Source organism: Amblyomma maculatum, chromosome 5, assembly GCF_055883805.1.
Source record: "Amblyomma maculatum isolate TAMU_Amacu chromosome 5, ASM5588380v1, whole genome shotgun sequence".
Taxonomy (NCBI): domain Eukaryota; kingdom Metazoa; phylum Arthropoda; class Arachnida; order Ixodida; family Ixodidae; genus Amblyomma; species Amblyomma maculatum.
This window is the reverse complement of record NC_139348.1, coordinates 17591195-17615679: the sequence shown is the minus strand read 5'-3', so window position 1 is coordinate 17615679 and position 24485 is coordinate 17591195. Positions and strand designations below refer to the sequence as shown.

Below are 24485 nucleotides of genomic sequence, written 5' to 3'. Positions count from 1 at the left end.
GAAGAAGACAGCTTCCTGGCTTCCGTCAAGCTCTTTCACGGCTGAAAGTATCGAGAAAAAAAAAGCCTTCCGCTAGTCAGAGCGCGGTCGTGGACGCCAAGATGAGCGTGAGGTTATAATCGGCCGAGGAGATTATCGCTGTCACGACGCGTTTTTCTCCGCCAAGCTGTCGGAAAAGGCGCGATAATCACATCGATCGAGGCTCCAGACTTCTTCTCTCACCGTTCCTCGATCGCCCTCAGTAAAGAGAAGGGGCGCGATTCGATAATATCGTCTCCTCTCTCTTTCACTCTCACGTGACGATGCCTCTCCTAGTCTAAGCCACCAAGGAGGAAGCTGTCTTTGTGAAATCTAAAAGAAAACGGTCGATTGACGTCAGCGTGGTTTCCAGGGATAGAGAGAAAGCTCAAAACTATAATACGACAGCAACTTACTGTGGAAACGCGCGTCGAGCCTAGTCGCATGCCAGTGAAAAAAAGCCGGTCTCCCTGACAGCCGCCACCGCCGCTGTAATCTCGGAAATGCCCTCGTAGCGCGTGCCTCGTCGCGGAAAAAGGAGGTTTTTCTTTATATATATATATATATATATATATATATATATATATATATATATATATATATATATATATATATATATATATATAATTATATATATATATATATATATATATATATATATATATATATATATATATATATATATATATATATATATATATATATATATATATATGTATATGTATATATATATATATATATATATATATATATATATATATATATATATATATATATATATATATATATATATATATATATAATTATATATATAATATATAATTATATATATATATATATATATATATATATATATATATATATATATATATAAAGCAGAAATGCTCGCGAAAATGTTTGTTTTTTTTTTTGCACCTTGTGGTCGCGGCGAGCTCGAGCGATGACAAAGTAATTACTTCAATGTACGCAAATCGGTAATTCGTGGTTCCAGAAAGCTGCTTCAACTGCGCTTTTTCTACTAAGGCAGCAAGATGGAGAAAAATTAGGACGATAATTTAAGGTGCGTCTTAAGAGCACACCTGACAAGGCCATTAACGCCATCTGACTAATTAGAAGCTAGCAGAAGGTTTTTGAAAGTGTTGAACGCTATAGATGACTTGGTTGTGGGAAAATGAAGGCGCAGTACCTTTCTTACTTCTCGATAACACCCGAATGACCTGCGCATTAGCGGAGGTAAGCATGTCGTCGCTTAGAATCCTTGTCGCAAACTAGCCTCGTCTCCGCCGAAAAGCAAATGCAAGGCGCCCGTGTGTTTTGCGATGTGTGTCCACAATTGTTTTCACAAACGAGAATAATGTTCAGCAGGGATTTCACTGTTTCAGGTGAAAATTGCCTGTTTCATGTCACCAAGGGGTGCTTTTTTCATCATCATCATCATCAGCAGCAGCATTTATTTTCCCTTAAGGGGATCAGATAAGGGGATCAGATAAACGAATAAGTGAACAATCATAAATGCATTCAGGCCGTCGCGCTTTATGAAGAAGAGGAAAATGGTAACACTGTTTTGCATACAAAGGTTCAACAATATTTTAAAAAGCAAAATACACCACGTGCAGAGGTGGTACTCAGAAGTGCGACTAAGGAAAAAGATAAGATAAAAGCAGGGTCTTGAATTTATTTGGGTCACTCTCATTTACAATCGCCTCAGGTAGACCATTCCACTGTTCAATGGCGGATGGCAAGAAGGATTTATGAATGCATTGGTGGAACCATGTAGACGGTGTAGGCTCAGACTGTTAAAAAGGCGACAAGATGTTCGATTGGGAGGGAGTAGGAGTGTGCAGTGCAAAAGAGGAAAACAGTAATATAACTTGTGGAAAAGGCAGGGTTTGGCAATTGTACGGCGAGAATACAGTGGCGGTATGTCAAGCGATCATCTTGTGCCAGAAACACTGCTCCTATGGTCGTAACATGAAGTGACAAATCGTGCTGCGTGACTCTGTACTGATTCTAATGCGTCAATTAAGTATGTCTGGTGTGAATTCCAAATGGCTGAGGCATATTCAAGTTTAGTGCGAATGAAAGTTTCGTAAGCAAGTTTGCGGATAAATGGAGGGGACACGGCTAGCAACCTTTGCAGTGGGTTGAGCGATTTCGAACTTTCAGCTGCTATGTTTTAAGATCTGATCGGACCATAAAGTTTGCTAGTGATTTTTACTTCTAAGCACCGGTAGGATTCGACTTGTGCTAGGGGAGTGACCTTAAAGATTACTGATAATTTTAGGCTATTGCGTTTACGTGATACTCTCATGAACCTGCATTTTGAAACGTTAAGTGTCATCAGCCCCCGGGTGCACCAGTTAGTTATTTCGTTGAGGTCATTTTGGAGGAGGTATTGGTCGTTGTTCGATGATACGCGTGAATACAGAACGCAGTTGTCTGCAAAAAGGCGAATCAATGGTGAGATGTTGCAAGGAAGGTCGTTAATGAATACCAAAAAAAGGAGAGTACCGAGCACAGAGCCTTGAGGAACACCCGAAATGACGTTTGTGGCTGATGAATGGTGGTTATCTATTATAGTGCGTGGCGAACGGTTAGAAAAGAAACAGTGGATCCACGATAAAACCAGGGGGTGAAGACGGAGGCTCGAAAGGAGGCCATCTAGCAAATACATTGAATAATATTTGGTGAAACAGTAAGTGATCTTCCGGGCACTCACCCATGGGGCACAGACAACTCAGACAGCTGTACAAAGAAAAATGGTAGGCATAATGTTAAGGTACAACATGAGCTTGCCGAGTGGATATGGGAATAAAATCTATTTAATTACATTGTAGCCGAAATCTAAAGGAAGAAGTGGACATTTGCAGGTCATATAGTTAATTGCCTGTCTGCTGTTATGTGATCTTAACCTGGTTTTTCCAGAGTTTTTCTTTAATTTGCTTTTAAACATCATTGATTTTCTTTTACATGTCTTTGAATCTCTTGTCCCTTTTGTTACTAGTCTTCATTTTTACGCCTTGTCTTTAGGAACGAATTTTTATCGTATATCCGTTTTAACTGTTACCTATCATGTACTTCAGAGTTTTCGTCCAATGTAGTCATTTTCCATGATTTTTTTCGTATAGCAACGTTAATTGTTGGCTCTCATGTGCATTGGATTTTTCGTCTCGATCACCTCCTTATCGTGATTGTTTGATTTTACCGCTTTTAAGAAACGGTTCTCTCTGTACTGGATGGTCCTCACCGCTTTGTACATAGAAAAGAAAGCAAGTGGAATAAGTTATTTTGGCTGCTTGTTGTAATCGGCTTATACGGTCCTTGTTCGCTGCCTTCTATCTGCTTAGCATTTAAACATTTCATCTCGCTTGTGGCTGGACACGCCTTGTGGTTCTAGTTCTGCTCTGGTGGGCCGTTGATTGAAGGTATATGTAGTGGCTGGCGTCCTTGTCAAATAAAGTTACAGTTCAACGCTCGTGTGTCTGTTTTCTTGAATTCTGTCCCTGTGTAGCATGCGCTGTTAAAATACACCATGGAAAACCAGCCGGCCCTTCAGCTTACACTATTTATGTAATACCAAGGCAAGATAATCGATGATCTGTAATGGTAACCGACTTTCATGGATTCCAAGGGAAGACAAGCGTTTAGTAAAGGGCGGCAGAAGGCTAGGTGGGCGGATTAGGTTGGGAAATTCGCGGGAGTCAAGCGATATCACATAGTACATCACCGGGTTATTTGGAGGAATATAGGAGAAGCATTCTCCCTGCAGTAGGTATAATGCGGCTGATGAAAATGATGCAAATTTCCTACCTTCGGTGTAGCATCAGTTTTTTTTTGTTTTCCCAATTTTACGTCCAGTGCACACCTTCTAAAAAAATCATATTAAATAGGTTTCTGCTATTTACTTGATAAATAGCGGTGATTCGACGTTGTTATTTCCATCAGTTATGGTTTTATTTTAGGATTATCTTCACATGCCTGTAAACCACTATAGTCGGAAAGCACTCAAGCCTCGAGCGGTCGGCTGCGTTTCGATGGAGGTGAGACGGAGAGGCATCCGTGTGCTGTGCCACGGCCGCTTCCATCGAGCGGCCGTGGCTGTGCGATGTCAGTGCTCGTTAAAGATCTTCAGGTTGTCGAAAATTGCTCCGCAGCCCTCCACTACGGAACCACTTTCTCTCTTTCCGCTTTCACTTCCAACTTCTCACCTTCCTTTACGGCGCGGTTCAGGCGTCCAAAGACAGAAGTGTGACATATACTGCGCCTTTCCCTTCCAACCAATTATTATTCATAATTGGTTTGGTTTCGTTATTATTGTTTATAGCGCTCTAAAGCAACTCCGGCTATGAGAGACACCGTAGTGGAAGACTTGGGAAATTTTGATCGGAAATTTCGAGAGTGCTCTGACATCGCACACCACACGGGGACGCCGTTTAGCTTTCATCGAAATGCAGCCACCGGCGGTCGAAACCGGGAACTCCGGTGAGGCATCTTAGCCGCTGCACCACTGCGGCGGGTCTATTCTAAATTAATAAAACAATCATATTATTACCAGTGGTTAAGGCGCAAGTGAATCAGAGTACCACCGGCGTTTCCTAAGCGCCTTTGCGTCCGCACATGGAAGCAAAGTGGAGGTAGTGCATAGGCGGCCATTTTCGGACCCTCAGTCGTCTCGGACGCACAGCAGCGCTGAAGAGAGTGGCCATGTTAAACCTAATAGTGGACGTCTTTGTGCATACGTCGATCGGTGGAATCCCCCTAGTAAACTACCCTTCAACTTGACCAGCATATATATGACCAGCAGATATAAAGCAAAACGTTATGACAGCTCTCTTAACGCTGCTCAGAGTACTGTTGGGTCACAATTTTGATATGCAATCACGTGCATATTTTGCATTTTTTCCGAAACGTTGTTGAGCCTGTATTCGCTGTTGCGCTAGAAGTATGTCTACTCAAAATCCTTCGACGATTGAAGTTTGAGCGCTTCTCGGGCTTGGACGTTTGGTTCTAACTAGTTTGCTTTCTGCAGGCATTTTTCTTTAGGTCTTTTTGTGGGCATAAAAAGATTTAGTGGGCCTTTGATGCTTATTGTGTACTCTAGCGGGCAGATCTGGTCACCTGATACATCAAATATACTAGTTATGCGCGTTCCCAGCTGAACAGCTCAAACGGCGTCTGGTTGAGGTTTGTTTTTTCTGAGCATGCAGTTTTAAAATATCGATGTCATTTTAGGCATTTCAAACGACTGCTTTGTTATTTCTCTTTGTGCTGTTTATGGTTTTCCTAATAAATTTGTAGAATAAATGACCTTAAGCTGTAATATATTGTGTTTATGTTTGCGGATTATTCTGTGCTTTCTCACATATATAGGATCCTTGGCACAGAGATGCGCTCTAGCCCCGCCTTTTGTGCCAAGGATCCTATATAGGGATCAAATATAGGAGGTCCCCCACAGTTCCGCTTTGGGAAAATGAACGGCGGCGCAACACGGGCAAGAAAGGGTCTCCGTGCTGCGCCGCCGTTCATGTTCATCATGCACCAACTCGCCCCCCACGCCGTTATTCTGGAGCCACTTGTGGACGTCCTGCTGAACATTATTGGCACATGAGTTTCATTGCAAGCAACAATAAACAACTGATTAATTGAATGCTTGGTTGATGGTGAGGACCTGTTTTTTATGTTCGTCGCAAGAAAAACAGCAGTAGCATTCATCCAGTAATGTCCTTAACTTTTCATGCGCTGTTTAGTTCTCGTTGGTAATAACGCTGATATATAATTCTGAAAAATGAAACCGTGCATGCGTTTAGTTGTACAGTCGCGAGCAGACCTGTTTGGTTGAGATTTCAAGGTTGTAGAAAGCATTCAAATGGTACATCAGATTAGCAGGCTACCGGGCTAGTTGTTGCGATTATGTTTCGACAGCCAAGTTAATCCATCTGAGACAGAAAAGAAACCAAAATCAATTGCTGCTCAGCTAGCCAATGAGCCCTGCCTATCTTTCGGCGTCGCCCGTGCACCATCGTTCGAGCTAGCCTATCCAAATACGGGACAATATTAAAAAAGCTTCGTCATTGTCTCGAGTGTATAGCACTAAGTTATAAAAAATAAATTCTTGTCATTCGGTGCAGATTATACGCGAACGTTGTATGCCGAACGTCAACTGGCATATGGCGGTTTTTCTCTCTGAGGAAACCTTGGATAGGTATGGAAGCGCCGTCTAGCGACTCTTATAGTCACAAGCGATGAGTGTCGTGCTCAAAATCCAGAATTCCTTTAAGCTTGAAATCTTCCATGTCCGCTGATAAAGAGACTTCGAAATGACCGGTTGGGACACCGTGGGAGCTCAGCCGGCTCTTTCTGCCTGCGCTCTTCGTGCAGGAGGCGGATGAACAGGTGTGCGACGCAACACCCGCCCGGCCGCCAACTTCACGCAGGCATCGGGTCAGCAGCCCTAGCCACTGGCGAGGGTCGCCAAATCAGGACGGCAGTAAACTGTTCACAGACCATAAACCAGCGGGCCGCGACATCTCTCTTTCAGCGAGTGCCCGGCCAACCATTTTTGGGTCTCATTTTTTGTCTCTCGACTTTAGGCCTCTTTTATTCCGGCGGCTGACTGTCCGTTCCGCTGAATCTGGCGCTTTTCTCTCATCGCCGAGCGAATGCGTCCGTCCGGTTGTTTAGCGTCCGTGTAGTACGTGCCGCGAATGACGGGGGCCTTCCTCCCCCGTCGCCGAGCTCTTTGGCGCCTCCGCGGCCCCCCGGCTCGACGCGCGCCACTGCGCCCTGCCCACAGTCGGGTCACGCGCCTGATCGCTGACTCCCTGCCGCCCGCGGCGTCGCCCTCTGCAGGGGCACGAGCACGGTCGTTCCCGATGATTAACTGCGACCGGACCTATCGGCCCAACGACGACTCCAGCTTCCGCTCGGAGCACGACAGTGTCGCGGCACTTGCGTGCAGCACGGCTTTGTATTGTCGCAACTCGCCACGCCAACCCGTGGCTGGCCTTTATCGCTCACTTCGTCCCCATGTGTGTGTTCCGTCCAGAAGGAAGGAAATCAAGGGCCTGGTGGAGAAGGCGAAATGTAGAACGAACCATTCATTATGTCTACTCATATGCATATGAGCGTGTATGTGCTTGTGTATTTGTATGAGTAGCGTACTACTTTCTTCGCACTGCAGATATGAGTGCGTTTTTGTTGGGTGTAGTTACTTTCTGTTAATTATTCCAATAAATTAAGACCACCACTTCCGAAAACTTCTCTTTACTGAGACTCCTTTCTTATTGTCCCATTCAGCTTCAGACGTTGTTCTGAAAGAAAGAGGCATGGAATTTATACGTTACGCCGCAAATCTGCAAGTGCCTGTGTGCAATCAAAGGGGCGAGATACAAGTGAACGCTACGACAGAGGCGTAGTCCGACTGATGGCTGTACAGTTGAGTCCTGAAAAGTAACAATGGATAGAGACGTAGTCCGACTGATGGCTGTACAGTTGAGTCCTGAAAGGTAACAATGGATAGAGACGTAGTCCGACTGATGGCTGTACAGTAACAAGTAACAATCGATAGAAGGCCAAAAACGCTACACTCCCTGGCAAAGGGGTCAGTGTTCTCTGTAAGCCTGTTGTAGTTAAATAATGCACAATGGGTCTCCGTATAAGCTTTGCCGTTTAAATGCAAATGCCACGTAAGAGCAAGAGGGGCATCAGCCTTGCATTCACTGCTCACGGGCTCAAAAAGCGTCCGTCCGTTAGTAGAATTGAGGCTCTGAGTATAACGGCGATGAGAAAGTGGCTTCGACCGCTTGTCCTTGCACTTCTAAAACTTCCTCGGAATTTTCAGTGGTCAGAAACGAGCCCAGGTCACCAAACGTTGAATGAACCTATAGCGTAACACGTACAGAGAACAAGCTCGTACCTTATTTAGGCGCACGAAAGATATACTGGCTACTATGCTCGCGCTACTGAGGGAATTCAAGCAGGACGCTCATACATGTGAGAACGACCATATCAAAGGCCCACTGCAAGAGGACGGAAGTTCGGCTGTGCACTCAACAGTAATATACGTCAAGACGTCCATCTCAGTCACACAAAAACGCACGTGAAAGACTGAGAGCTTCATTTGTTTCACATAATGCTGCTTACTTTTTCGCTCCTGTACTGCACTAGGGCTTCTTCTTTTCTGTGGCACGTACCTTCAAACATTTAAAGAGGTATTCAAATATTTTTGCCTTCATGCACTATACGCTTATGACAGGGGATATTTTACAAAGCTCAATGACTTTTCGTTTATAGAAATGGCGACTTGGGCAAGCGTAAGAAATACAACGGATAGTGAAACATGAGAAGACACACACTGCAGTGCGTGTGCCTCCTTCTCCTTAGAATCACTTTTATTCTGTGCATACGGTTTTAGACAACAACATATTGCAACAAAATATTGTCATTCACTTTTATGAACACAGCAATTTAATGGTCAATCTCCTTGTTTTAGGTAGTAGATTTAGCCCTACATTTCACCTAAAAGCGATTATTTTGACTGCAGACCCTAACGACGTAAGAGGAAAGCTTTCCATTCCGCTTTCCTACAGAGTCAGCGTCGTCTAAGGGATCGAAAAGGACCTCTGCCACTCAGCACCATTTTGTATCAGTACCCCGAGGGTAACCGATGCGATACACATTGTGCATTGAGATATTCTATATTTCACACTCCTTGTAAAATAATAGGCACAGTTATTGAAATTGTAAGTACGCCCTTCTCCGAGCAGCGTACTCACGTGTCGTGTAGGCATCGTTACCTCGTAGCTGCGAAACCTGTTTGTAGGAGCGTTGATCAAAGTGTCAACTCGCATAAAAGAAAAATAGACAGACATCGGAAAAACAATTATTTTTATCAAGGACGACGGTCATCGGTGACGTCTTGAGATTAATCTGTGGCCGTATAAAAGAATAGCTGCTCGGCGTCCTCCTCAGTGGGCACGGCGAAGCGATGGGAACTTTGTCGCTTAGCGTGAAATTTGTTTTAACTGTGCAGGTCAGTCGCTATTTTTCCAGATTATGGTCTGCAAGGAAATATTCTTGATTGTCTTGCAGCGCCCTTTGTGGCTTTGCTTTGGCTGCTACTTCGTACGCTGAAGAGAATCCGGCTCCGACAACCGATGTCACCACCTTCGTGATGGTCAAAGTGAAATCAATACGGAAATAGACTACCTCGAAACTATTTGCACGAATGATCCCAGCCGAAATTGAATTCTGATGCGTTGCCACAGGTAACTGGTTGGGCGCCTCAGATAGCGCCCATCGTGAAGAGAACAGTCTCTTCATGATGCGATGGCTTCACAGAGCACTAAACTGGTTGATATCGAAGACTGCAGTCGACGCTCAAATACCATTCCATGGGATAGCTGAGCAACCAGATGTAACCGAGGGTTCCCTGAAGGGTAGTGCCATTATCAATGTGTCCGAAAAACATCGCGGCGTCGAATTCGCATTTACCATCTCGGCCGCCAAGGTGGCCGCCGGCCTGTCATCGGTTAGTTCCGTGATTACACTGAACAACCGGTCAATTTGGCGAACGGCGGAAAATTAAAGGATACTCTTCTGTTCAAAACGATGACAGTGAGCCTACTTTACGCAAGTGAAAATTTCTCTGGAAAAATGCGAATGCTGATAAAGACAGTAAGAAGTGTGCGACTATAATTCACGACAAATGGAACACGCGCTACTTGCTTTTCTTATTTGCATCGCCTTTTTAGCGTGCAGGTTGTCGCCCTAGTCTGTCTATCATCGGCATAAGCCCAGGTGGAATCCGTCACATCAACGTCTCACAACAAAAGCCACTTGGACTCGACCCCCCTCCCCCCCCCCTTCTGAAGAAGAGTTTTTATAATGTTTTTCTATGTAGCAGAACAGCTAAAGAAGCAGGAAATTCCATACCTAAACACGCCATTTATCAGACATTGGGCTACTATACGTCCAGTTGAAAAAGGCCGATATACCTTTAGAGCATAAAACATGCGTGTGACTCCTTTAAGCTTAAATCTCAGGTAGGTCATGTGTGTGTTCCAGGATAAATCACTGTCTAGGTATACAGTAAGTTATTTTACAATCTAACAGGGGGAGATGGGGTGGCAGCAACACAAGGTTAATCTTGAAGTGTGCAATAGAATGGGTCCACTACTCGGGACCGGCTTGTAAGGTTTGTGAAGCAGACTAGCTGAATTTTATGAGGGTTGATCTCAATTATGGCGCATTGAAAACAACCATAGAGCCCAGTAAAAGCATGCTGAAGCTCCCGAAGTGCACGCGAAAAGTCGGCATTAGAGGAAATGAGCAGGGTGTCAGCAGCGTATTGAAAAATTTTGGAGAGGTTCTAACACTAGGTAGGTCATTAACATAGAGGCTAAATAAAATAGGAGACGAGATGAAACCCTGGGGAATGCTGCTGTGCAAGTTTATAATCCCACTTTGTACAGGTGCAACCGTATGAGGTCGCTCGATAAATAGTTCCTTAACAAGACCTAAAGGGGGTCACAAAACCCATATCTTGACAGTGTCTCACAAAGAATATCATGATCTACTGTATTACCCGCTTTTTAAACATCAAGGAAAAGACCCAATGACATATACTTTGCCGAAAGTTGGGCGAGTTGGTTAACATTCATGATGGAAAATAGCGCGAAAGTACACGAAGGAACTTCGTGTACTTTCGTGCTATTTTCCATCATGGACATATACTTTTTATCAAAACTGGAGCGTAGGGAATCAGACAGCTTTTCTGATAATGTGTGGGTATCAAACCGGCAACGAATCAATATTAATGATGACTAAGCAGATTGTTCTGGTGTAGGAATGCTGACATTAGTAATAAAATATGTTTTTCTAATATTTGTGGGATGTATTATACAATAGATATTCGGCTATAGTTTGAAACGTCGTTTCTTTTTACGCCTTAATGCAGTGGCATAACACGAGCTTGTTTCAGAGAATCGCATGCTATGATATATACGCCACGGTTTTCAGCTTTCTTCCAGCCAAATAGAATTACTGCTTCACAAATCTTAAATTCGTACTAAACTGGAATATCTGGGACCCCAGTCAAGAGACGCTCATCCATCAACTTGAATGTGCACAGAACCGGGCTTCATTCTCTCCAATTTGTAATCGTAACTCCAGCGTCAAGGCCATGAAAGCTAGCTTATCATTGCCAATGCTATCACAGCATCGAGATATATTCCGTCTTTGCCTGTTTCATAAGATATATCATGACAACCCCATTCTTAAGAATAAATTGATAACCCCACCTTGTTTATTTCAGCTCGCATCAATCATCGTCATAAGGTTGGTGTTCCTTCTTCCCACGCCAATCATTTCTACAATTCATTCATCCTCAGCACTTCGCAAGTTGGAATCACTTTCACCCATCGATTGTCGAAATATCCGATAAGTTTATGTTCGCTGGAGAAAGATTTGATGTTGGTAAAGGTTGAGGGTCACCGGAGAAGGGGTAGGCAGCGAACGCGGTGGTTAGATGGCATCCTCGAGGCGCTGCAGATGAAGTTAAGTGATGTTAGGAAGATAGTGAGAGACCGGAAAGCGTGGCGTGACATGGTCCATAGGGTCACGAAGAGTCGGACACGACTGAATGACTGAACAACTGAACTGAACTGATCTGAACTTATGTTCAAACCTGCTATATCTTACCTGCTAGTGTTGCATTGTCAAAGTTTCTTTTTTTTTTTTTTTTTACCGCATTTTATTCTCGCTGCAGTCTTTCCAAACGGGTGTTCTTATTTTTTGCGCAGAGGCATAATATTGCGTTTGAGTGTATTTTTTTTTCTTGTCGTTTGTTTTTTTTTTTTTTGGTTTGCAAAAGTTATGCTTACGCTTTGTATACCTATCTGGTACGTATTTTATTTTACTCTCTGCCGTTATATTATATCCCTTTTTATCATTGATGTAACCTTTTTGCTTTTTCCCCGTGAACCACACTTATATTTGTTATATACGTTTATTTTACTGCTGTTTTTGTTTTTTACTTTCATGTTTGTACCTCACTCCCCTCTACAATTCCCTCGGGCCCTAAGGGTAATTAAATAAATGAACATATAAGTGAATAAATACATCAATGTATAAATAAATAAATAAATAAATAAATAAATAAATAAATAAATAAATAAATAAATAAATAAATAAATAAATAAATAAATAAATAAATAAATAAATAAATAAATAAATAAATAAATAAATAAATAAATAAATAAATAAATAAATAAATAAATAAATAAATAAATAAATAAATAAATAAATAAATATGCCTTACCTGATATCTGACGAACTGAACTTGAGATTTATATACAGGCTATCGGTATTGAACACGTTCACTGGATTAGATGCTATGACGGCAGCAAAAAACGACCGATAATCATTAAGTTTGTTCATTTGAAAGTCAAACAGCTTGTCCTCTCAGTTTATGGTAAACCAAAGGATACTTATTACTGACTATCACCAGACTATTCCCCAAACGCTTGTCTTGCTAACAAAATCCTTTCTTAGTATATTAAATCTTTAGATAAGCGTTTTAAAATTCGACCTAAGAGGTTAACGAACGGACAACATTACTTACATTTACGATCAGTCTGCACAAAAAGTGATACACCGCTCTTCCCAGCTCAAACCAGCAGGCCGAACGGAAATCACGGGAATGCCCTTTATCTGTCATGTACACAAACATTAGAAGAATCCTGCCGAAGCTCGAATCTGTTTCTAACTTTCCGTTCACCACAGAATTTAACAGAAACCTTGCTTAATCCTTCTGCTGAGAACGTCGAACTGCAGGCTGTCTTGACTTTGTGGTAGAGATGGAAAATGAGGCAGAGACGTGTTAATATCATCTAACCACGATCTGCACAGCACCAGAATCGATTTAACTTCGACTCAGAAATTATTGTTCGTTGGCACTAAATTTTCACACGAAGGCTCTCCAGACGCTGACGCAAGCTTTGTCAAGCGTTTTCACGATGTTCTCTGCAAATTGTGACATTCAATTCCTAACGCACAAGTCCTTTAGTTCGCTGACTTTTATTTTCCAACAATAACCTGCTTTGATACAGCACTCACAGATACTCAGTTGAAGGTGAAGTTGTCAATACTTGTCTTACCTTCGGTTTATTCCATCTGATTTCCTCCCCAACAAGTCATAAAAATCAATCGTCTCGTTTGCTTGATCTTTTGCTCGTCACACACCCTGACAATTTTTCAGAGCTGACATTCTTGCCAGCACTGTTATTAACGCAACATAGTCACGATAACGTATCCAAAAAAGTAAAAGAGAAATCATATCACCTCTTACGACAAGGGGAATTATGTCGCGCTTAATGGCGAACTAACAACGTTTTGTACCCCTTTCTCTGACAACTTTCACAGTCTTAACTTAATCTTGAAATGCGAAATACAGCTTCTCATCAAATCGTACATACCGCTCATTACCGCAACATAGCGACGTATTCATGCCGGTTTAACTAAAAAGCCTGACCAATAAAAAGGAAAAGCTCTATCGCCGCACGAAACAAGCTGACAAATCATGCGCATTGAAAAAAATTACTATCGCGTTGAGAAAGAATTTCGAATTCCAAGCTCCTGCAACTAAACATTCGTTTTTTTTTTTACTTCACTTACTAATATTTTGCGTATTTGCGTATAACCCATGTCAATATCAGAACCCATGAAATAACACCAAAATAATCTTGCTATTTCCGATACTGATGTTCCAGCGACGCTAAATTCAACGTTTTGTTCAGTTCTCGCCAAAGAAGCGGATGGCAACCGTCGTCCTCCCTCTTCCAATTTTCAGTCTCCTGTGATGTCTGAAATCAGTTTTTAGTCCTGCGGCATTTATGTCTCAACACTTCATAATCCGCCATGACAGGTGCTCAAAAGTGCTTAAAAATACAAAAGAAACCACTAGCGTTAATTTGAAAAGCATTTTCTACAGTCACTTTCATCCAAAGTGGTGTCGGTGGATTGGAAAATGGGTAATATCATTCCACTGCTTAAAAAAGGTTCTTAATCGACTAGTCTTAATATCTGACACATTTCCATTACTAGCTTTCGTTCTTAACTAACGAAGCACGTAATCGTTTTCTTACATCATGAAATTCCTATCTCCGACAACTTCTTTTATCCAGCCAGCACGGTTTCTTTTTTATTTATCTTCAGGCACATAGCTTGCTCTTTTCATTAACGATATCAGCTCCCTAGTAAACGTGAACATACCAGTAGAATCTGTGTTTTTAGACTTCGAAAAAACATTCGACAAAGTTCTTCATAAAGGACTCTTCTTGAAACTTTCACGCTCAAATATTCATCCTTTAGTTTATGCTTGGATACCTGGCTGTCATCAGTTCGTTTTCGCAAATAACAGCTATTACCCCATTTCCCTAGTGACCTCTGGTGTGCCACAGGCTCCGTTCTTGGTGATCATCATCCCCCCCTCCCCCCTCGGACTTTTTTTACTTCATTTTTTTCTAGCATACAAATTTTTGCTGATTATTTTATTCCCCATTACATGGTAACGCTTAAAAATACCTTCGTCGTCGTCGTTTTACAACGTGCTTTAAAGAGTATAGAAACCATGTGAAATAGGGTTAACGTCACTTAACATTATGAAAACTTCAATTACCTCTTTTCACCGTCGCCACTCTTAAGTAACCCTTAACTGTATTTTTGGTGACTCACTAATATCACCTGTGTTGTTGTGCAAATACCTTAAATATTTTTTATAGACAACTTATCATGGGGGTGCTTTCACAAAAAAGAATTGCTAACGAGGCTATCCGCACCTTTGGCTTCCTAAGCAGAAATTTAAATTCACTTCCCCTTATTAAAACCTCCTTTCAGATCCAAACTGAAATATATATGTGCAATTTGAGACCTTCAGCCAATTAACTTTTCCCACAAGCTCAAATCAGTCCAGATCTGCACAGCTCGTTTTATTTACAATAACTATTCAAATTGCACTAGTGCCACATCCCTTGAACTTAATGCAGATTTTCCTAACCTTGTAACCAGAGGCAGATTTATCAGGCCTAGCCTCTATCGTAGGGTTTATCAGTTTCAAATTTATCGCTCCATAATTTCATTTGCACATCGCCATTCTTCCCATACAAACCATTCAAAATCGTAATGCCCTCTGATCAGCCCGAAGAAGCTATGCTGCCAATTTCAGGACTACCTTTGAACACATCATCCTTCACTGAAGGTGCCCACCCCTCATGTAAAACCCGTATCTAGGAGCAATCGAGTAATAATAAGTAAAGAAATAAATAAGCATTGCAGAAACCTAGCTTCACGGTGGCATGATCAACTCAGTCCTTGTTCCTCCCAGTCCTTCCCGAAGAGGTGGCGAAGACGTCACCAAGAACCCATAAATGGTATTTTTTGAATGATGACGAAACGCTGCTTACTAGGCCAATTAGTGGAGTCACTTGTTTGCGGTATGTCCTGCCTACAGGCCCCCATCTTCTCACCCTGATTTTTTATTGAAATTACACGGTCACATTTTTTTTAATTGAAATTACACAATCACATATTTTCATTAGGAATGATATCCTCATCCTGGCCGGTGATTTTATCTACCTGCCGCTGACTGGAGTAATCCCCGTTCTGTCTCTTGGAGATTAACTTGCCCTGCCGGGGTGGTACAGTGGTAAGACGCCCGACTACTGTGCCGGAGCACCCGGGTTCGAACCCGACCTCGGCGGCTGCGTTTCGATGAAGGCGAAACGAAGAGGCGTCCTTGTGCTGTGCGATGTCAGCGCACGTTAAAGATCCCCAGGTGGTCGAAATTACTCCGTAGCCCTTCACTACAGCTCCTCTTTCTCTCTTTCCACTTTCACTCCCACCTTCCTTCCCTCCCTTACGGCGCGGTTGAGGTGTCCACAGAAAACAAATGAGACAGTTGCCGCGCCTTCACCTTTCTATAAATCAATCAATCTTGGGGATTAACTAAGACTGCCATCGAGTTCAGGTCCTGGTGGCAGTTCCTGGCCCTACGGGGTTGGGACGGTGGGCCAACGCCACTCGCGGCGGGGGCTAGCCAGCCACCGAATCTTTATCTATTGTAGGCCGTCATTGCACTCGCCACCGCTTCGGTGGTGGTGGACGACGGCCGTTGTTGCGGCGCTCGTCTTTCTCTCCCTGTTCTTTTTTTCCTTCTCTATTTTCTCTTCTGTCCGCACGAGGCAGTGGAGGTGGCTCAGCTACAGAGCCAGTAGCAGGCCCGTGCATTTTCTTTTCCTTCTTCCTACAGCCACAACAACAACAACCGCAGTCATGAACAATACTGGGCGACATGGGCCACACATGTCGAAAATATGTTTCTGTTTGTGATGTTTAACATCGCAAAGCCACTCAGGCCACGAGAGAGACGCGGTAGTGGAGAGCTCAGGAAATTTTCATCATCTGGGGTTCTTCAACCTGCACTCACACGTACGTAGTGTACACGGACGCCTTGTTTTTTCTCCTCCATCGAAAGGCAGCAGCCGGGATTAAATCCAGCGTCCTTCGGTTTAGCGCCGGCAGCCTCCGCGGAGGGGCGATGCAGAACCTTTCCTTGAATCCATTTCGCAATGTGATTTTTGTGGGGAGCGTGCGCACATGGTTGAAGCTTATCACGCATATTTTTTAGCTCACGCGTAGTAAGCTAAATAATCATCTGCCCAAAGCTAAATCGTGTAGAGCCCTCTTGTCAGACAAAGTAAAAAACAGCGCTGCTCTTCGCACAAAAGGCAGAAGAGACTAGCGCTGACTCAAGCTGTGTTTATTTAAAGGCAAATTTCGCATATATTTAGACTGGAGGTGGTAAACGCAAGGGCTGATTATACTATTTAGCCCCTCTACTTTTTTTTAGTTTACTGTGCTTATTTTTTCGCAGGAAATTGCCCTTCCGCCGGGGTGGTGCAGTGGTAAGACGCCCGACCACTGTGCCGGAGTTCCCGGGTTCGAACCCGACCACGGCGGCTGCGTTTCGATGGAGGCGAAACGAAGTGGCGTCCGTGTGCTGTGCGATGTCAGCGCACGTTAAAGATCCCCAGGTGGTCGAAATTACTCCGCAGCCCTCCACTACGGCCCCCCTTTCTCTCTTTCCACTTTCACTCCCACCTTCCTCCCTTCCCTTACGGCGCGGTTCGGGTGTCCACAGAGCAAGTGTGACAGTTACTGCGCCTTTCCCTTCCTGTGAACCAATTTAACTGCATCCTTTGCGCACAAGGTAATGCAATTTATTTCACGTTAGGCAATATTCTACCAACTAGCTCCGCAAAATCTACGTGACATCCATATCTACCAAGGGCCACCTGGGCGGATATTGTCCATCATGGTGGAAATGATATTCGATCTTTGTGTTTAATTTACCCGTCACCTTACACGCTTTCGCAGTTTTGGTGATTTAAGCTGGGTTAAACCACGACGAACTTCTTTTTACATGCATTTATAGAAGCTGCAGTAGCCCCGTCGGGGTGGCGCAGTGGTTACGGCGCTCGACTACTGTTTCCAAGGACGGGGGATCGAATCCCGGCCTCGGCGGCAGCTTCTCAATTTAGGCGAAAAGCAAGGGGCCCATGTGCTGCGCGATGTCAGTCCACGTTAAAGAACCCCGGGTGGTCTAAATTTCTGGAGTCTTCCACTACGGCGTCTCTCATAGCCTGAGTCGCTTTGGGACGGCAAACCCCACAAACCAACCAACCGAAGCTGCAGTCCGAGCTGTTGTAGCATCTGGCGGCAGCAGAGCCCCTAAATGTTGTTTACTTCGAAGAGCGGTGGTTAAATAAGAAGGGATAACACGTAATACAAAGTTTATCGACAATGGGTTTTTTGGTCTCGCGGATAAGCCCACGTAAGGTAAGCACGTAAATGAAATATTTGTAAATATTCGGAAGTGTGGCAACGTTGCATCTCAAACAGGCTAACTCACGCATCCTCGTACTTGACAGAGTGCGCTGCTCCTTGTTGCAAGGCCACGCGAAAAAGCGAGCTGATGTCTTTATTTCTCTTTATTTATTAGAGAAGTCTTCAAAGGAACAAGTTCCTTTGCAGCACTCCACTAAATGCAGCAAAACCAATTGCGAAGAAACCGCTTTCGAAATAGCCCGTGCCGTTCTCCAAGAGCAGCTATCAAGTCTTGGCAACAGAACCATTTATATAGATTTTCTCAAGGATAAAGAAGATGGTAGCTTTTTGTTTCAGTTTTTCGAGAAATGAAGTCATTTTACGTCCGCTCTCGTGCGGTAGCTTTTGAAAAATACCATCGCTGCGAGAACCCTCCGAAATCCGCCAGGGCAGAAAGACTTACGGTGCGGGCGAGATCGTGCTCGGATATTCACTAAGCCGCAGCTTGTGGGGACTCGACAATGCATTCATAGCTTCAAGGCGAAAGCCTCACTTGGCTCATGACTGGCATCCGCAGAATCTGTCCGTAAGCAAAGGCAGCAGATATACCGAAAATATAATGTCATTTTTTATCATTATTCTGACGCAACCATTCTTTCGGGAGCATTCAAGGTGATTTAATTCATACCATCTTGCATCTCACTCATCATTCATCCTCTACTCGAGTTGTATGCTAGTCTCCCACAGGGACTCAAACGGACGACCGATGTGTCACCAGTTGTGGGGCGTTAATTTTAAGAACTCTAGAGGGCACTCTGGATCACTAAAGTGCGATGAGGCGAAAGCGATGAAAGCGCGGTGGATCGTAGCCCTCCACTACGGCCCCGCTATCTCCCTTTCTTCTTTCACTCCCACCTTACTCCCTTCCTTTACGGCGTGTCACTACATGCGTCCGCGGAGAATTGTGACAGATACTGCGCGTTTTCTATCTTGTAAATCAATTTCAAACGCCGCTGATTACTGCTGTACTGACGCCTCCTAGACATCTGGGTCTGCTTCTGATTGATGTGTGGTGCGGCGTTAAAGCGGCAAATGAAGGCGCGGCACGGACGCCTGGATCGGACACCCGGCGGGGTCAGCTTCGTATGTGCATGTTGTTGCTGTTGTTAGGAACTTTAATTTTTGCACCGATGTAAGAGGCCCCGCAATCCCCGCCTCCGGCACGCAGGTCTTGCATAAATAAACATACACTCGCCAAAATGTTTTGAAAAAAGGAAAACACGACGTTTCGGGGCCCGCACGGGTCCCTTGATCACATAGAGCGCTGCATGGAAAGATGGTTGCTTAAATACGGTTAAAATTGCATAGTGTCCGATTGTATATATCTGTAAGATTCCACGCGTCCTGTTAAGAGCATGCTTCGTGCTATAAACATTAAAAGATTCTAAAAGAAGGCGCGATGATAAGTTTATCTCTGTGGTAATGACATACTTCCGTCCCAACCGATGGTGTGTCCCGTTGTTACGCTGTATTCTGCCAAATCAGTAGATGTGGAGCGGCCGTTTGTGACGTCATTCTGATGATCTCTGAGCATGCGTCTGAAGTTTCTGGCTTCGCAAATGTAGGCAGTGTCACAGATTCCACACACTCTTAGAAAAAAGGTTAGTAAGAAGCTAGTAAATGCAGCAGTTACTAACTTCGAATAGGTTTTACTACCTTTTTACTAACCTTGAACTAACTCGCAACTTTTTGAGGTAGTAACGGCTCCCATTACTAACAAGCGAGTTTCTGCTAGTAGTTTTGACGAGTTAAATGCTAGAACACCTGGGTAACTTTACCATAGTATCTTGCTAGCGTAACTTTACCAATATTTTCAGAAATTCATGCTTTGGCTGTTCTTGCCAGTCATACATTAAAACTTATTCCGGAATTAACGAGATACATTACTTTCAATCATTTAATGGCGTTCGTTTTATTTTATTTTTTTTTTGAAGTCTATGTTTTTGTGCACTCTTCAAGCTAAAGAAAAAACATTACAGAATTTGAGTTTTCTTCCCCCAGGCGAGCTCCTGACAGCGTAATGCGGTGACGAAAAAAGTCAGAGCGACACTTAGCTCTTTCAGGAAAAGCCTGCAGTATAGTGAACTGGGACGCTTTGTGGGAACGACCTGCAGTCAGTCACGGACAAAAGCTCAAGTGCGGATGGCGTCATTTTAGAAGCAACACATTTTTTAACAAAATTGAAAATAATTTGTATTCACGTTGCATAGCACAAGGTTTTTGCGTCTACTGCTGTTGGTTTGTTCATATTAACATTGTGCTTTCCACCAGTGCAACAGAAATGCACGACCCGAAATCAATACCATTCCACCTCGCATGTAGTTGCCTGCAATCAACATTTAGTCCATTTTCTCTACGGATGGTCCAAGCATCAACACCCTGTAAGCAAACACACACACACACACACACACACACACACACACACACACACACACACACACACACACACACACACACACACACACACACACACACACACACACACACACACACACACACACACACACACACACACACACACACACACACACACACACACACACACACACACACACACACACACACACACACACACACACACACACACACACACACACACACACACACACACACACACACACACACACACACACACACACACACACACACACACACACACACACACACACACACACACACACACACACACACACACACACACACACACACACACACACACACACACACACACACACACACACACACACACACACACACACACACACACACACACACACACACACACACACACACACACACACACACACACACACACACACACACACACACACACACACACACACACACACACACACACACACACACACACACACACACACACACACACACACACACACACACACACACACACACACACACACACACACACACACACACACACACACACACACACACACACACACACACACACACACACACACACACACACACACACACACACACACACACACACACACACACACACACACACACACACACACACACACACACACACACACACACACACACACACACACACACACACACACACACACACACACACACACACACACACACACACACACACACACACACACACACACACACACACACACACACACACACACACACACACACACACACACACACACACACACACACACACACACACACACACACACACACACACACACACACACACACACACACACACACACACACACACACACACACACACACACACACACACACACACACACACACACACACACACACACACACACACACACACACACACACACACACACACACACACACACAAAGTGCCGGGATCGAATCCCGGCCTCGGCGGCCGCTTTTCGATGGAGGCGAAAAGCAAAAGCGCCCGTGTGCTGTGCGATGTCAGTGCACGTTAAAGAACCCCAGGTGGTCGAAATTTCCGGAGTCCTCCACTACGGCGTCTCTCATAGCCTGAGTTGCTTTGGGACGTTAAACCCCACAAACCAACCAACCAAAGTGCCGGGAGGAATGCGCGTCGGCGAGACGGCTGGCAGGGGCTGTACCGTCGACATTTGATCCAGGCATCCAAACGTGCCTGCGCTGCAGGTGGCCGAAGTACGGCTATGTACGGCGGACAGTAGACGCCGAAATATGAAACGGTTTCACGCGCGGCTATAAAAAGAATAGTGGGGCGATGGCTAATACTCGGGCATATTTTCCTCTCACTTTACGCATGCTTTCCGCTGTGCGAAACTGCGCGCTGTGGACGGGAGCGTCGTCGTTGTGCTAGTGGAATGGTGGTTGTCGAGTCTCACACTTTCGTAAATGTCTGCGGGTCCTGGTCCACATATCAAAGTTCATGAGCACCATCGGAAAGTCCACACATCAAGCACTACGTAAATGTTGCTCTTGCAGACATCGACTCCAGGATCCCATCGTTTTTGACAGCAGCGCCGCTGGTCGTTTGCCGCGCATTGGGCCAGCATTGACTTGTCAGACTGGTTATTTTCATTCGTTCTGCTTCGAGATGTTCGCCGTCTGCCACCGATACTGATTTTGGCGGGAAGAGTGACGCCGAAGCGCTGCGTTCGCCGCCCATGTCTAGTGATTTGGAAAGACCGAAAGAGGGTTATTCAAGCCAGCGGGCAGCATCGGCAGGAAAATCTGATAAGTGCTTTGCTGGATGGCGATTTAGGGATGGTGCAGAAAACGTTCGCTTCGAGGCAAGTTGCCAGTTTTCATCTTAATTGCTTGGAATGCAAAGACCTGCGTATTGCAAAAGTAATTATTTATCGTCATTGTTAGTAAATTGTTGCCGAGTGTTTCCTGATCCTGACAAGAAGTAAATGCCGTAGAAATAATGCCAACTCTGTTGAAGGGAAACTGAGCAGGCTGTAGAGCCATTTGCTACAAACATATGCTCAACGAAAACGACATGTTTTGAGTTGACAGTATCACATGTTCTGTTGTCGCCTTTCTTTGTCCTGTGAAAATGCTGTTTTTGTTGAGCATAAACGCCGCTGAAAGTAAAACGAACCTAACACAGTAAAAATTATGCCTCGTGCGAAGGAAGCAATGTGTCCTTTTTTTATTTTTTGAAATAAGGTTTGCACAAGTCTAACTAAATCATGTTTTTTCGCACGTGATTACATCGCAGTTCTATCGTGTTTTTGTAGTAATTTTGTAGGTTTGTAGTAAACCCGAACCTTGTGGACATTTTTGTTATTTTTTGGCACCCGCAGTCCTAGAATTTTTTGTAGCAAACTGTAGGTTTGTAGTAAATTCAAACTTTTGCTGACATTTTTGTTATTTGTTGGGAACTTATAACTTGGTCACAAACTTACTTCAAGACCGTATAAGCTGAGTTTTTCTGCTTTGTTTTGTATACAATTATTGGATCCTAGTGCATCTGCTCGAGCTACGCGCATCTTTAGAAATCTGTTTCTGTAATCTGTACGCAGTCCAAAAATATCCTACAGCCTTGTCACAAACTGGAAATGGTTTAGTCAAGTGAAACCAATTGCTGGGCTAGTTGGTGCATTTCACAGAAGAGGAAAAATTCACAGCGCTAGCACTCACTGACACACATAGAATAGACGCCGACTCCAACTTCTTTTTTTTTTTCGAAACGACAGCAAAAAAACGTGTTTTTTTTTTTTTTTTTTTTTTTAAGAAGTTTGGAGTCAGCGCCTGTCCTGTGTGTGTCTATTTGTGAGTGTGTATTTTTTAGCGCTGTGAACCTTCCCTTTTCTGGAAATGATTGTATAAAATATCCATCCCAAAATTTATATCTGTGTAATTATATCTATCTTTTTGGAAGAAGCTTCGTTTTGGTGAAAGGCACTTACTAGCTTAGCATCTGGTGTTACTTGACTAAATTATTTCCAGTTTGCGAGAAGGTTGTAGGAAGTTTTTGAACTGCATACAGATCTTTTCTTTTTTTTTTTAAAGAAGTTTCATTTTGGTGTCCTTTCGAAACAGAAGATGGAGGCAGCGCCTTTCTTGTGTGTGTGTATTTGTGAGTGTCTATTTGTTAGCGGTGTGAATCTCTCCTTTTCTGGAAATTATTCTATAAAATATTCATCCCAAAATGTATATCTGCGTATCTATATTTATTTTTAAAAATTTCATTTTGTGAAATGAACCAACTAGCCTAGCAATTGTTTTTACATGACTAAATCATTTCCAGTTCACGACAAGGTGGAGCAATTTTTTGAACTGCATACAGAATTCTTTTTGTTTTCAAAGAAGTTTCATTGTGGTGTTTCGAAAAAAAAAAAGATATTCAGTGCCTTTCCTATGTGTGTATATTTGTCAGCGCTGTAAATCTTTTATTTTCTGAAAATGATTGTATAAAATACCCATCCCAAAACTTTTTATCTGTGTGTGGTATCATAATTTTATGAATGTTGCTTTGTGTTTAGCAAAAACAAAACAGCCTGTAAATCTGAAAGCACCGGAATATATGAAATAAAGGTAATAATTTTCAGTGGAATTTAGGCGTGTTGAATAAAGTGCGGACTTCATTATTTGAAAGAAAAAAAAATAAATTTCGTAAGTTCTAAGTCTTTATTGCTCCCTTTTGTTGTCATTGAAGAAGTGGTTTGAAAATATGTCAATTCTGTAATACTTGCAGAACACTTTGCTACTGAATGGTGGAACTTTTGCCTCTGCATGGTTGTGAAAAAAATGAAAGCCACATTTCCGGGTGAGGCCAGTAAGTATAAATTTGTTATAAATTCATTTATGAAGTTCTAATTTCATTACTTTCAATGTTGCATTTTAGGACATCTACCCAGCATTGGGAGCGCGTCCGGATGAGCCCTGATGACGCCGACGCAATATATGCTTGGTTTGAAGATATCAACGTCGAATGCTGGACGTCATCGTGGGACTCACGCATGCCATTGAGAGCTACTGGATATTTAATGTCAGGCATTCAACGCGCAACGAAAACGTTTGCGCAGTGCTAGAGCATTTCTGCA

The 24485-nt window shown here is 43.4% G+C and overlaps 1 protein-coding gene across 1 annotated transcript in view; it reads right to left on the bottom strand.

Moving 5' to 3' along the window:
- The window catches only part of LOC146187821 (uncharacterized), a 250092-nt gene that overhangs the window by 212186 nt on the left and 13421 nt on the right, over positions 1–24485 (bottom strand). Inside the window, exon 4 of the mRNA XM_084604926.1 lies at positions 435–507. Within this exon, the coding sequence (XP_084461052.1) occupies positions 435–507 (73 nt within the window). The remainder of the gene's footprint in view (positions 1–434; positions 508–24485) is intronic.